The sequence below is a fragment of the Colobus angolensis genome, unplaced genomic scaffold (assembly GCF_000951035.1).
Source record: "Colobus angolensis palliatus isolate OR3802 unplaced genomic scaffold, Cang.pa_1.0 Scaffold201, whole genome shotgun sequence".
In the NCBI taxonomy this organism is placed as follows: Eukaryota; Metazoa; Chordata; class Mammalia; order Primates; family Cercopithecidae; genus Colobus; species Colobus angolensis.
This window is the reverse complement of record NW_012115167.1, coordinates 5167300-5181771: the sequence shown is the minus strand read 5'-3', so window position 1 is coordinate 5181771 and position 14472 is coordinate 5167300. Positions and strand designations below refer to the sequence as shown.

The 14472-nt window shown below is 38.0% G+C and overlaps 1 protein-coding gene across 1 annotated transcript in view; it reads left to right on the top strand.

Moving 5' to 3' along the window:
* Nucleotides 1-14472, top strand: part of USP34 (ubiquitin specific peptidase 34) — a 253164-nt gene that overhangs the window by 121228 nt on the left and 117464 nt on the right. The window contains 5 exon segments of the mRNA XM_011941829.1: nt 7063-7163; nt 7357-7566; nt 11896-12021; nt 13508-13630; nt 13764-13847. Coding sequence (XP_011797219.1) covers nt 7063-7163; nt 7357-7566; nt 11896-12021; nt 13508-13630; nt 13764-13847 — 644 coding nt within the window.

Sequence of the window (14472 nt, the reverse complement as noted above, 5' to 3'; positions counted from 1 at the left end):
TTAGGATGGTCTCGATCTCCTGACCTCGTGATCCGCCCATCTCGGCCTCCCAAAGTGCTGGGATTACAGGCTTGAGCCACCGCGCCCGGCCTCCTCTTCCCCTTTTTTCTAATAAACTTCCGTTAAAGCTTTGTACGCTAGGTGTTCTGGTGACAAATTTTCTCAAGCTTTTGTTTGTCTAGAAAAAAGTTTATTTAAAAATGTTTATTTTGCCTTCATTGTTGATGGGTATTTTCACTGGACATCGAATTCTAGGTCATGAGGTTTTTTATCCTCTTTCAGAACTTTAAAATTGTTGTTCTGTTAATATTTGGCTTGCAAAGTTTGTGACCTGAGTCGGTGGCTTTCCTTATCTTTTGTCCTTTAAAGCTGACGATGGAGGAAAGAAAAAGGATATAAAGCTTTTTCTTTAACATTGATTTTCAGCATTTTAATTATGAGTGTGCCTTTCTTTGTGTTTGAGATCTGGGTTTACCTTCTCAGATCTGTGAGTTTATAACTTTTATCAAACTTAGAAAAGGTTAGCAATTATATAGTGCTTCATTTTTTTCTCTTTTTCTTCTCTCCTTACCCTTTTAATTTCTGAGCCTATAATGTTTCTAGGCTGTTGGTTAAGATGTTGCATATTTCTGAGGCACTGTTCCTTTTCTTTCTTCCTTTTGTTTTTTGTATGTGAGGGTTAGATGTTGATCTTACTCTTACGCTAAATCGTTTTGTGATGTATCTTTTTTGGGGGCTCACTGTTCATCACGAGTTTATTTTGTGGTCATCTTGCAAACTTTATTGGTATGATCTCCTTTTTTTCTTCTTGTCAGTTTATGTCTGTAAATTTATTTTTTTTCTTGAGTCTCGCACTGTTGCCCAGGCTGGAGTGCAGTGGCGCCATATCAGCTCACTACAACCTCTGCCTTTGGGTTCAAGCGATTTTTCTGCCTCAGCCTCCCAGGTAGCCACGACTACAGGTGCGTGCCACCACGCCCTGCTAAGTTTTGTATTTTTGGTAGAGACAGGGTTTCATCATACTGGCCAGGCTGGTCTCGAACTCCTGACCTCATGATCGACCCACCTCAGCCTCCCAAAGTGCTGGGATTACAGGCATGAGCCACCATGCCCAGCTAACATGCAGTATTTTTTCTTATAAACATTAATCAGTCTTCACCTTTTTCTTAGTGTTCTGGACCTGAGTATAGGTCTTTTTTCAATGATTGTGATGGGTGCTTCAGTATTTATGTATTTAGGTATTTAGCATTGGGCCCTTTCGGTTTGGCAGATTATATTTTTCAGTTTGGAGAAATTTTATTGAAATGGTTCATATATTTCTTGTCTTCCATCATTTTCTCTGTTTATGGAACGTATCCATTATCTAGATGTTTCGTCTCTAAGACTCTCTCTAATTTCTTTGTTTCTTTTTATAAGTTTTAACTCAAGTTCCTGAGAGATGTTCTCAATATTATTTTGCAGTCTTTCTACTGAGTTTTTCATTTCTACTGTCATACTTTCAATATCTAAGAGCTCTTTTTTCTCTGAAAAAATATGCCTATTTTTAAAGTTGAAATACCTTTTTGAGATTAACATTTGAGTTGAATTTTGCTTTTTTTTGTTCATTCTGTTGGTGTCTACATTTTAGTGTGTAGATTATTTACATTCAATGTAAATATTTTCTATTTGTCCCATCTCTTCAGTTTCTTTTTTAGCACATATTTAGCACTTCTGACACTTTGCATTCCTGTGCATAGATCTAAGTTTCTCTTTGGTTTCTTTTCCCCCTTTCTGTTATTTTATTTTGTTTTTATTTATTTATTTTTTGAGACAGGGTCTCACTCTGTCACCCGGGCTGGAGTGAGGTGACATAATCACAGTTCACCACAGCCTTAACCTCCTGTTCTCAGGTGATCCTCCCACCTCAGTCTCCTGAGTAGCTGGGACTACAGGTGCCAGCCATCATGCCCAGCTGATTTTTGTATTTTTTGTAGAGACAGGGTTTTGCCATATTGCCCATCTCGGTCTTGAACTCCTGGGCTCAAGCGATTATCTCACCTTGGCTGCCCAAAGTCCTAGGATTACAGGGGTGACCCACTGTGCCGGACCTCTTCCCCTTTTTTCTTTTCTTTTTTTTTTTTTGAGACGGAGTCTCGCTCTGTCGCCCGGGCTGGAGTGCAGTGGCCAGATCTCAGCTCACTGCAAGCTCCGCCTCCCCGGTTTGCGCCATTCTCCTGCCTCAGCCTCCCGAGTAGCTGGGACTACAGACGCCCACCACCTCGTCCGGCTAGTTTTTTGTATTTTTTAGTGGAGACGGGGTTTCACCGTGTTAGGATGGTCTCGATCTCCTGACCTCGTGATCCGCCCATCTCGGCCTCCCAAAGTGCTGGGATTACAGGCTTGAGCCACCGCGCCCGGCCTCCTCTTCCCCTTTTTTCTAATAAACTTCCGTTAAAGCTTTGTACGCTAGGTGTTCTGGTGACAAATTTTCTCAAGCTTTTGTTTGTCTAGAAAAAAGTTTATTTAAAAATGTTTATTTTGCCTTCATTGTTGATGGGTATTTTCACTGGACATCGAATTCTAGGTCATGAGGTTTTTTATCCTCTTTCAGAACTTTAAAATTGTTGTTCTGTTAATATTTGGCTTGCAAAGTTTGTGACCTGAGTCGGTGGCTTTCCTTATCTTTTGTCCTTTAAAGCTGACGATGGAGGAAAGAAAAAGGATATAAAGCTTTTTCTTTAACATTGATTTTCAGCATTTTAATTATGAGTGTGCCTTTCTTTGTGTTTGAGATCTGGGTTTACCTTCTCAGATCTGTGAGTTTATAACTTTTATCAAACTTAGAAAAGGTTAGCAATTATATAGTGCTTCATTTTTTTCTCTTTTTCTTCTCTCCTTACCCTTTTAATTTCTGAGCCTATAATGTTTCTAGGCTGTTGGTTAAGATGTTGCATATTTCTGAGGCACTGTTCCTTTTCTTTCTTCCTTTTGTTTTTTGTATGTGAGGGTTAGATGTTGATCTTACTCTTACGCTAAATCGTTTTGTGATGTATCTTTTTTGGGGGCTCACTGTTCATCACGAGTTTATTTTGTGGTCATCTTGCAAACTTTATTGGTATGATCTCCTTTTTTTCTCCTTGTCAGTTTATGTCTGTAAATTTATTTTTTTTCTTGAGTCTCGCACTGTTGCCCAGGCTGGAGTGCAGTGGCGCCATATCAGCTCACTACAACCTCTGCCTTTGGGTTCAAGCGATTTTTCTGCCTCAGCCTCCCAGGTAGCCACGACTACAGGTGCGTGCCACCACGCCCTGCTAAGTTTTGTATTTTTGGTAGAGACAGGGTTTCATCATACTGGCCAGGCTGGTCTCGAACTCCTGACCTCATGATCGACCCACCTCAGCCTCCCAAAGTGCTGGGATTACAAGCGTGAGCCACCACACCTGTCCTATCTCTGTAAAATTTTTAAAATTTGTTTTATTGGAGTTGTAAAGGGGAAAGATTACATGTGTGTTTTCAGTATTCAATTAGAAATCAAGAGTTTTTAAGATTTCATTTTGTCTTGAAACATTAATTTTTTAAAAAAGGTAAAAATTCTGTTTAGAACTGATAAGGAATAAGTAGCTCTTATGTTAAAAAGATCTTCTCAAAAGTAATAAAAGATAGAAAGCAGCTCAATGTATTATAAAATCCAGTTCAGCCATAATAGTCAACATTAATATGTTGTCATTGTCCATCCAGCATGCTATATAAAAATACCATAAACGGGGTAGCTTATAAACAAAAGAAATTTATTTGTCATCGTCTGGAACCTGAGAATTCCAAGATAATGGTGCCAGCAGATTCAATGTCTAGTGACAGCTTTCTCCTAGATGGTGCTTTATTGCTGTGTCTTCATGTGGTAAAAGGCTCAAGCAAGCTCCATTGGACCTCTTTTGTAGAGACACCACTCCCATTGATGGAGGACTCTGCCTAATACCTAATAACCTCAGAAAGATCCCACTTCCAAAATATCATCACCTTGGTAATTAGGATTCAACATACGAATTTGGGGAACACATATGTTCAGACCATAACACTTGTCATCAACACACAGAATATTGGCCTATCTCACATGAAATACAGGCCATTATGCTAAATAAAACGCTAGTCATTGCAGTTCTCTTTTGGAACAAAGTTATGCATGCTTAATTAGAGTAGCAATTAATCATGACTAAGAGTGTTTTAATATTGCAAATATTAATAATTACATTTAATTGTCTCACCGAGTTAGACATTTAATAAAAATCTACCAAAGCTTTGCTAGGCACGGTAGCTCATGCCTATAATCCCAAGGCTTTAAGGCTGAGGCAGGTGGATCATTTGTGGTCAGGAGTTCGAGACCAGCCTGGCTAACATGGCAAAACCCTGTCTCTGCTAAAAATATAAAAATTAGCTGGGCCTAGTGGTGTGCACCTGTAATCCCAGCTACTTGGGAGGCTGAGGCATGAGACTCGCTTAAGCCCAGGAGGTGGAGGTTGCAGTGAGCCGAGATCAGCCTGGGTGACAGAGTGAGACTCTGTCTTAAAAAAAAAAAAAAAAACTACAACAAAGTATTAATGGCTCATGCCTGTAATCCCAACACTTTGGGAGGCTGAGGTGGGTCGATCATGAGGTCAGGAGTTGGAGACCAACCATCCTAGCTAACATGGTGAAAGCCCGTCTCTTCTAAAAAATACAAAAAATTAGCCGGGCATGGTGGCGAGTGCCTGTAGTCCCAGCTACTCGGGAGGCTGAGGCAGGAGAATGGTGTGAACCCAGGAGGCGGAGCTTGCAGTGAGCCGAGATAGTGCCAGTGCACTCCAGCCTAGGCGACAGAGCGAGACTCCCATCTCAAAAGAAAAAAAAAAGTTTAATACAGAATTTCTGTCTATCCAGCAGCCAAAGCTTTTCTTAATGAACACGCTGCTTTATAAGCATTTACTTTTCTTCTAGTTTTGTATAATACAGAACGATACAAATTTGTGACATAAATGATATAATAATAATAAATTTATAAAAATCAATAAAATAAATAAAAATAAAAAATAAAATATACTGTAAAAAAGTATAGCTATTAGATTATTCAGTTATAATTTGTGAGCCACATGATGAATAGGGCACTAAAGAAATCAAGTATACAATAGCAATTTTTAAATGTTATGATATTCTGACTGGGCGTGGTGGCTCATGCCTGTAATCCCAGCACTTTGGGTGAACGAGGCAGGCAGATCACTTGAGGTCAAGAGTTTGAGACCAGCCTGGCCAACATGGTCAAACCTGTCTCTGCTAAAAACACAGAAATTAGATAGGTGTGATGGTGCACACCTGTAGTCCCAGGTATTCAGGAGGCCAAGACTAGAGAATTGCTTGAACCCAGGAGGCAGAGGTTGCAGTGAGCTGAGCTTGAGCCACTGCACTCCAGCCTAGGTGACAGAGTGAGACTCAGTCTCAAAAAAAAAAAAAAAAAAGAAAATTATGATATCATGAGGTCTTTGTCAAATGTGAGAATAAAACTTTTTGAGGTAATTGAACTGCTGAGTAAATTGAAATAGCATGCCTCTGTATAGAATATTGTAAAAATGTTAGGTAAATTTATTTAACATGTTCTATCAAAAATTCCGATGTAATTTTTGTTTAAAATTTGATGAAATTATGGTGAAGTTGTCTATATGAATAAACTAAGCAATATTAGAATTTCTGGGAAGTCAGTAAATTGGTACTTTACAAAAAAAGGAAAAAGAACAAAAAAGTTCTGGGAGAAAAACTCAAGGATAATAGAAAGTTGAACTTCTGTACTAGCTATATAAACATTTAAACCATAATATGATTTTGGTGTGGGAATTGTTAAATGATACAGAATGGATACCGAAAATCAGTCATATGACTTGTTCAGTTTGGGGAAAGAAAGCCCCTTCTTTTAATATTTAGGATATGTTTAAAATGTCATATCTGCATTAACAAATGGTAGGAAAATTTAGAAGAAAATAGGATTGAATGTTTGTCAAACCATTTTGAGGGCCAAGATTGAGGGCTAGAAATAATGAGAAAGGGAAAGAGTCATAGATTTAGCTACACAATGATTAGCAATTTAGTTATAAAAAAATTGTGCTTAAGGCAAATTGCCAATATGACTCCTCTTGGGAGAAAAACATATTCCTTCTCTGTGTTTGAAATATTTTTTCCACAGACCTTTTTTATTTATGTGAAGGGAAAGGTAATTTTAAAATGTTATATGTCATTATGAAAAGCAATAGCATTACCACACTCATTTTTCTTGAAAGTAATTGGTGGCCAGTGGAGTTTTTCTATATCGAATGAAATTTAGCAATAGTTTTAAAGTTTAAATTATTCATCAGACATTTAATTTTGCTTACTTTTCCTGCTGTAATCATTTTTTTCCCCAAAAAACCTTGTGCATTATACATTACTTAATTTGAATGTGTTCTCCATTTTAGTGCTGGGAATGCATGTGTGAATAAAACACCTCTGCCCTTGTGGAACTGGGAATTTGTCATTCTTCCCTTCCTTTTTTTTCTTTCTGTTTTTCTTTCCCTTTTTCCTTTGCTTCTTTTTTTCTCCTTCCCTTCCTGGATAACAAATATGAGGTGTTAACAAGTGCTTTAAAGAAAGATAAAGCAGAGTAAAGGGTTAATGGTGAAGTGAAGCTTTTAGATTGGGTGGTAAGGAGAAAGCTCCCATTGGATGAGAGAATTGAAAGAGGTGAGAAAATAAGTATCTTGAATTCCTGAAGAGGAATCTTAGTCTTTGAGGTCGTAATATACTTGGTATTTTCAAGAAAGAGAAAGGAGGCCAGTTGACTGAACATAGTGTGAGGTAGGGAAGCTGGTGGCAAATGAAGTTGAAGGTGTGGGCAGCAAAAAGGACTTAGTACATTCTAGAAATATCTATCCCTAATCTGTTGAGTTTTCTCTCTTTACCTTGGATCTGGAGGGTTGGAATTATATTTAAGCTTTACGTGTAGTGTGATTAATTGCTACAACTACATATTCTTATCAGTAAATAAATTAATTCTTAAATTCATTTCCATGTTCTGCTGCTTTTAAGGAGGCCTCATGGGACCTGTCAGGATGATTTCATCTGGACACGAGTTAACAACAGATTATGATGAAAAAGCACTTCATGAGCTTGGTTTTAAGGATATGCAGGTACATATATAAAACGTGGTTTGAGTTTTAATGATCTGTTTATAATCATCAGTTGAATAGTCACAGATGTAGTTTAAAAATAGCTCTTATTACTTTGTTATATTAAAATTCTAAGTGATTTTATACTTCAGATTCATTGTTTTATTAAACCAAAAGCTTGATCTGCATAAATTTTTTCCCCTGTTTTTTATAGATGGTATTTGTATCTTTGGGTGCACCAAGGAGAGAACGGAAAGGGGAAGGTGTTCAGCTGCCAGCATCTTGCCTCCCACCCCCTCAGAAGGACAACATTCCAATGCTTTTGCTTTTACAAGAACCTCATTTAACTACTCTTTTTGATTTATTAGAGATGCTTGCATCATTTAAACCACCCTCAGGAAAAGTAGCAGTGGATGATAGTGAGGTAACTATGTTTCATTTTCACAAATCTTGTTTTGTCTCTCTTTTGAGAGGATATAGTAACTTTAATACAACTATAGATTATAAAATGTTATAAAATATAATTTTCTCACTTTTCTTTTCTTTTATTTTTTTGAGATGGTGTCTCACTCTGTTAACCAGGCTGGAGTACAGTGGCATGATCTCAGCTCACTGTAAGCTCCGCCTTCCAGGTTCACGCCGTTCTGCCTCAGCCTTCTTTGTAGCTGGGATTACAGGTGTGTGCCACCACAGCCGGCTAATTTTTGTATTTCTAGTAGAGATGGGGTTTCACCGTGGTAGTCAGGCTGGTCTTGAACTTCTGACCTCTTGATCCACCCACCTCGGCCTCCCAAATTACTGGGATTACAGGCATGAGCCACCGTGCCTGGCCCTCAGTAATCTTTTAAGAGTAGTAAAATTGGGCTGGGTGCAGTGGCTCACGCCTGTAATCCTAGCACTTTGGGAGGCTGAGATGGGCAGATCACGAGGTCAGGAGTTCAAGACCAGCCTGACCAACATGGTGAAACCCCGTCTCTACTGAAAATACAAAAATTAGCTGGGCATGGTGGCACGCGCCTGTAATCCCAGCTACTCCAGAGGCTGAGGCAGGATAGTCGCTTGAATCCAGGAGGCAGAGGTTGCAGTGAGCCAAGATTGTGCCACTGTACTCCAGCCTGGATAATAGAGCAAGACACCACCTCAAAAAAAAAAAAAAAAAAGGTAAAATTAAGAACCCATTTATTTGTTCATTAACTATTTAAGTACCTAACGTGATGCAGGCATACTGTTTTAATCAAATTATTGTTTATAATACTTTGGTCTAGAAAGGGCTCTCTGAGGGAGACTGTGTATAATCTGAGCTAGAAGGATGAAAAGTCAGTTAGAAAGATGAGACATGGTCTGGATAGAGTAATCTGGAGAAAGGGTTTCTGGGGAAATGCTTGATAAAAGGAGTTAGGCAGGTTTAGGAATTGTTACAGCTAGAAAGGAGAATGTGGAAGAGGATGGGAGAGTAAAATGAGAGGAAAGAAATTGGAAAGGTAGGCAGAGCAAAATAATGTATACCTTTTGTATCATTGTGAGTCATTTCCATTTTACTCAAAGTGGACCTCATTAAAAGATTTTAAACAGAGGATAAACACATGTTCTGATTTTTGTTTTATACCTAATACCTAATATACCTAGTAAGTTTCTTTGGCAAAAATAGCAAAGTCAGTAAAGCATTTGATGTGCAAGACCAGGAAGGAGTTGCCCTGGAATAGGGTGGCAGCAGTGGAAATAAGTGGGCAACAGGTCAAAGCATCACTTGGTGGTGTTTTGGGTTTTAGGAGTAGGGAATGAAGAGGAGAAGGAAGACAGAAATGGCATTGGGTTTCTGGCCTGTGCAACTGGGGGGGATTCCATTTGAACTGGAGGATAGATGGATTCCTGAGGGACATCAAGTAGAAATGTCAGGTAATCACTTGGATGATATGTAAGTATGGAGCTCAGAGAAAAGGTACAGTCTAGAAAAATGGTTAGTGAGTTATCACTATAAAGATCCCATTTATTTTATTTTATTTTATTTTTTTGTGAGACACAGTCTTGGTGTGTCACCCAGGCTGCAGTGCAGTGGTATGATCATAGCTCAGTATAGCCTTGATCTCTCAGGTTGAAGTGATTGCCGCCTCAGCCTCCTGCATAGGTGGAACTTCAGGTGCATGCCAATGTGCCTGGCTAATTTTTTAATTGCTTTGTAGACATGGTCTCTCTATGTTGCCCAGGTCGGTTTCAAACTCTTGGTCTCGAGCGATCCTCCCACCTCAGCCTCCCAGAGTGCTGGGATCATAGGCATAAGCTGCTGTGCCCAGCCTGAAGATGGCATTCAGAGGCAAGAATGTGTATGACATCACCTAAAGGAGCCATATTCAATCCACTGACTTTTAAAACAATGCTTTTAAATGGGCTTCTTCTTAGACATTTTCATGTATTCATGTAGCTTATGCAGTAAATTACAATTTTGAGATTTAGAGGCAGGTAAAATGGTGGTATTCTGATGGTTTTCTCTGTTAGGCTAGTATTCTTTTCTTTCTTCCCCAAGATTGTTAAGCGACTTCTTCCCGTTTCCATGATGTGTTTGATCATGGATGCAGTGGGCTGCCATTGAGCCCTCTGTTTCTTATACCTCAGTTTCTCACATGATGGTACATTCTTGAATTCCCTAGAAATCTCCATTGTTTTTTCAAGCAAAATAGTCATTAATAGGTGCCCATGAAACCTCTGTTTTCTCACCTAGTGCTGGTATTCTGTTCCATGTATTAGGGGAATAATGAGAGGAGGGGGACAAAAATTTTGCAGAAGGTTTTTTCAAAAGAGGAGTTGTTCAAATTGGGTCCAGCTACTGATAAGAGTGAAGAGAAAAGCATTACAGATTTTCTTCATTAAGAAAGCAAATGACATGTTTGAGGAACTGGGAATATGAGCATAGTGTAATTTAAATACTAGGACAGAAAGGTTCACTGTAATCACAAAAGGACCTTAAATGATTTTTTTTTTTTAAATCCATCATTATGGCTGGCTTTAAGCAACAAAATGAGCTCTTTTCTGGGCTTTTAGAAACAATTTAGATGTTTGTGTGGAGGGTATAGTAGAGAAAACCAGGACCAGTGACAAGCGATCCTGGGCTGTTACGTTAATAGGCTGTTACGTTATTCTGAGTAATGAGGCTTAAACCAAAGGGAAAGCATTTCATTGTTTTAGCAGATTTTTTTTTAGACAGAGTCTCACTCTGTCCTCCAGGCTGGAGTGCGGTGATGTGATACCGGCTCACTGCAACCTCCACCTCCCAGGTTCCAGTGATTCTCCTGCCTCAGCCTCCTGAGTAGCTTGGACTACTTGCACACTACCATGCCCAGCTAGTTTTGTTTGTATTTTTAGTAGAGACAGGGTTTCACTGTGTTAGCCAGGATGGTCTCGATCTCTGACCTCGTGATCCTCCTGCCTCGGCCTCCCAAAGTGCTGTGATTACAGGTGGGAGACACTGCGCCCAGCCGCAGATACTGTATTGAATCTTATTTTTGGCAGGTTGATACAGGGATTCTTTGATTCTTTGGCCCTGATGAGAGTTACACAAAAAAGAAAAAATAAAGTATCTTTACTGTGTATGTCTCATGAGACTTTCAGTCATAGAAGAACATAGTTATGCATACTTGGAAGATATTTTTCCTTCAAATCCTTTTTTGCATAGAGTTCAATATTTCTCTCTTTTTAGTGGTTATTTATAAAGGAATGATGAGTCATTTTATTGAAGAACTGAGGGCCGTTTCCTCAAGTAAAGTGCCAGTGTTACTCGAGGGTTGCTTCTCTTTGTTCATCAAGCTTGTGAAAGACCAAATTTACCTTGAAACTTCCTAAGATTTCCTTGACATTGGAGAATCACTTGAACCCGGGAGGCAGAGGTTGCAGTGAGTCGAGATTGCATCATTGCACTGCAGCCTGGGCAACAAGAGCGAAACTCTGTCTCAAAAAAAAAAGATTTCCTTGCCATCAAAGTATACCATCTTTCTGCCATTATACCAAAAGAACTACGTTTCTTTTTATAGGCTTATAGAATATCCCTAGACCATATTATACCAAAGAATCACTATGATAGTAGCAGTAGTAATAAATTTATACTCTGTGGAAAATACCAAAACTGTCAATTTAGTTTTTACAAATCTTTTTACCTCTCAGGGTGGTACTTTCGATTTTTTTTAATTGCCTATTTCCTAAATGGTTTTTGAGACATTATTTAGCTTACTCTTGCCTTAGCAAGTTTCTGAACTCAGATTTAACAAATGGTAATGGAAGAAAATAGGTCTCTAAAATCGTTTGCTTTCTTCTTAATGTCTGCCTGAGACTGAAAAATGAAGTTTAGATTAACAAAATAAGAGAAACAGGCTCTTTTCCTAAATGGAAGTTCAAGGATTTAATTCACCAAGTCTTTGTTGTGCTTAGAATAGTGACCTGCAAAATGGAAATAGGTGATAGTCATATTGTAATTTGTTAGAATGGCCTTTAGACAGATGTTTTCACTTTTATTTCAAAAGTTTCCTGAGGAACATCATCAGTCTTAGAGGAAAGCTTTTCTAGAAAAATGTTCAGTAAGTAGTTGAAAAAACACTGCTTGACTATTAATTTTCTCAAATATTATGTATCATATAAGAAATGTTTGTTTCTCACTTTTCAAAAAGGCTAAAAATATTAGCAAATTTGATAAGTTTTTACGCAAAAATTTGAACTTCAAACTTTTTTCTGATCTGTTTTGATAAAGCAGTTGTTCTTATTTGTGTAGAGCTTACGATGTGAAGAACTTCATCTTCATGCAGAAAATTTGTCTAGGCGGGTCTGGGAGCTACTGATGCTTCTTCCTACATGTCCTAATATGTTGATGGCATTCCAGAATATCTCAGATGAGCAGGTGAGGTCACAAAATCTGTTTACTCTCCTAGAGGCTGTTGCCAGTTTATATTCCTATTGACAGTGTAGAAGATTGCCTGTTGATGTACCCTTAGTAAATCTGAATATAGTTTTTAACCCATATAATAGGTAAAAAGTGCCACTTCATTTTAATGTTCATTTGTTTATTTGGTGAGGGTGAATAACATAGGCTGAATGCAAGATGAAGATGTTTTCTAAAATTGTTGACATTTTATATTAGTGTTTTTTCATATTACAGTATGCTTTTAATACTGTTTTTTGCTCTTAGTAACAAAAGTAATGTTTAGAGAAAATACACCGAGGTGAAATGACGTGCATCAATGTTTGTTTTGTATGCTTATACAAATTAACTGATGGAATTGGAGAAAATAAGGCAAATAAATTTAATATGTGTGTGATAATTTTTTTCCATATGGACACCACCTCATGTGTGTTGGGTATCTTTGTAAAGTCTTTAACATTAAAGACTGTTTTTATTTATTTATTTATTTATTTTTGAGATAAGGTCTGACTCTGTTACCCAGCCTGGAGTACAGTGGCGTGGTCTCAGCTCACTGCAGCAACAGCCACCAGGGCTCAAATGATCCTTCCTCCCCCAACCTTCCCCAGTAGCTGAGACCATAGGCTTGTGCCACCATGCCTAGCTCATTTTTGTATTTTTAGTGAAGACGGGGTTTCACTGTTTTGGCCAAGTTGATCTCTAACTCCTGACATCAAATGATCTGCCCACCTCAGCCTCCCAAAGTATTGGGATTATAGGCATGAGCCACTGCTCCTGGCTTAAAGACTGTTTTTAAAATTTGAGTAATAAGTAGTTTATTTGAGGAGATCTCCAAAAGAACTCCTATAGGATGAATGAAAAAACAAATGTCCTAATGTTACGCTAATTCTAGGATTTGGAACATTATCGTGTGATTTTGGGAGATCCAATATCTCACATGACTTGGAAGTCAAGAAGATGAGCTCTTGAAAATGCCAAATGATGACTTACAGTAGCACTAGTAATAGCATTTCAAAGATGCACATTGTGTGAATTACATTATTTCATGAATTGATAGTAGAAAACAGCAGTGTTCCTGAGTTCATATATTTGTATGACTTTTAAATATGTGGTTGTAACTATTAAGTACAGACGTTTAATTCATCACCATCTTTAGAAGTTTACCCACTCAACTAGACTACAATGTTGTTTCTTCTTTTGTTTGGGAAGATTAACAGTTAATTATTTCCCCATGCTGCTGTTTGTATATTAATTTTATTAGTTTTATTTTCAGAAAATTTAATGAATAATTGATGTTTTAAGCATACCATTTGTACCAGTTATATAACTAGTCTTCATATGTTTTAATATGTTTCAAAGTATATGTAATATTTTGAGTTTTTGTGTAGTGTCAGTTTGTTTAAAGTTTTTCTTTTTTGTGTTCCCTGAGTAAGTTGGCTTGAGAAACATGTTTTTCTAATTTAAGAGTAATGATGGATTTAATTGGAAAGAACTTCTCAAAATTAAGAGCGCCCACAAGCTATTGTATGCTCTGGAAATTATTGAAGCACTGGGAAAACCTAATAGAAGAATAAGGAGAGAGTCAACGGTAATTGCATTTCCGTTATTATCATTAAATGTTTGTATTTTCTGTGGAGCAAAATTCTGTAATGTCTTTTCCATTCTAGAATAATTCTTTCTTCCACCATTCTGCCTTGTTTTTTTTTTTGCCGTTCTCGTAGGGAAGTTACAGTGATCTTTATCCAGATTCAGATGATTCAAGTGAGGATCAAGTGGAAAATAGTAAAAATTCCTGGAGTTGCAAGGTTTGATCATATGTGTTTTTCAATGTATTGATAAAAATAATTTATCTCCAGTTTTTCAAAAGTGGATGCCATAATTCTTCATTGTTTTTAAACTAATAATGCTATTAAAGCATAGTTAAAAAATCATGTATTACTTTAAGTTGCAATAATGTAAACTGAGATTATTTAATACCTTGGTGCTCCTATTTTTAGCTCTGATTTTCCCTATGTTGAAATACTGTGAGAGGCCTGGCATGGTGGCTCACGCCTGTGATCCAGCACTTCTGGAGGCTGAGACGGATGGATCACTTGAGGTCAGGAGTTTGAGACCAACCTGGCCAACATGGTAAAACCCGTCTCCACTAAAAATGCAAAAATGAGCTGGGTGTGGTAGCACGTCGCCCATAATCCCAGATACCCAGGTGGCTGAGGCAGGAGAATCATTTGAATCCAGGAGGTGGAGGTTGCAGTGAGCTGAGATTGCAGCACGGCACTCTAGCCTGTGCAGCAAAAAAAGATACTGTGAGAACATCCCAGTGTCTAGGACTAAATGGCTAATGGAATACAAAGACGTTTATAGCCTTTTTCAAGTGTGTGTGTGTGTGTGTGTCTATGTGTGCGTGTATATATATATTTACTTATATAT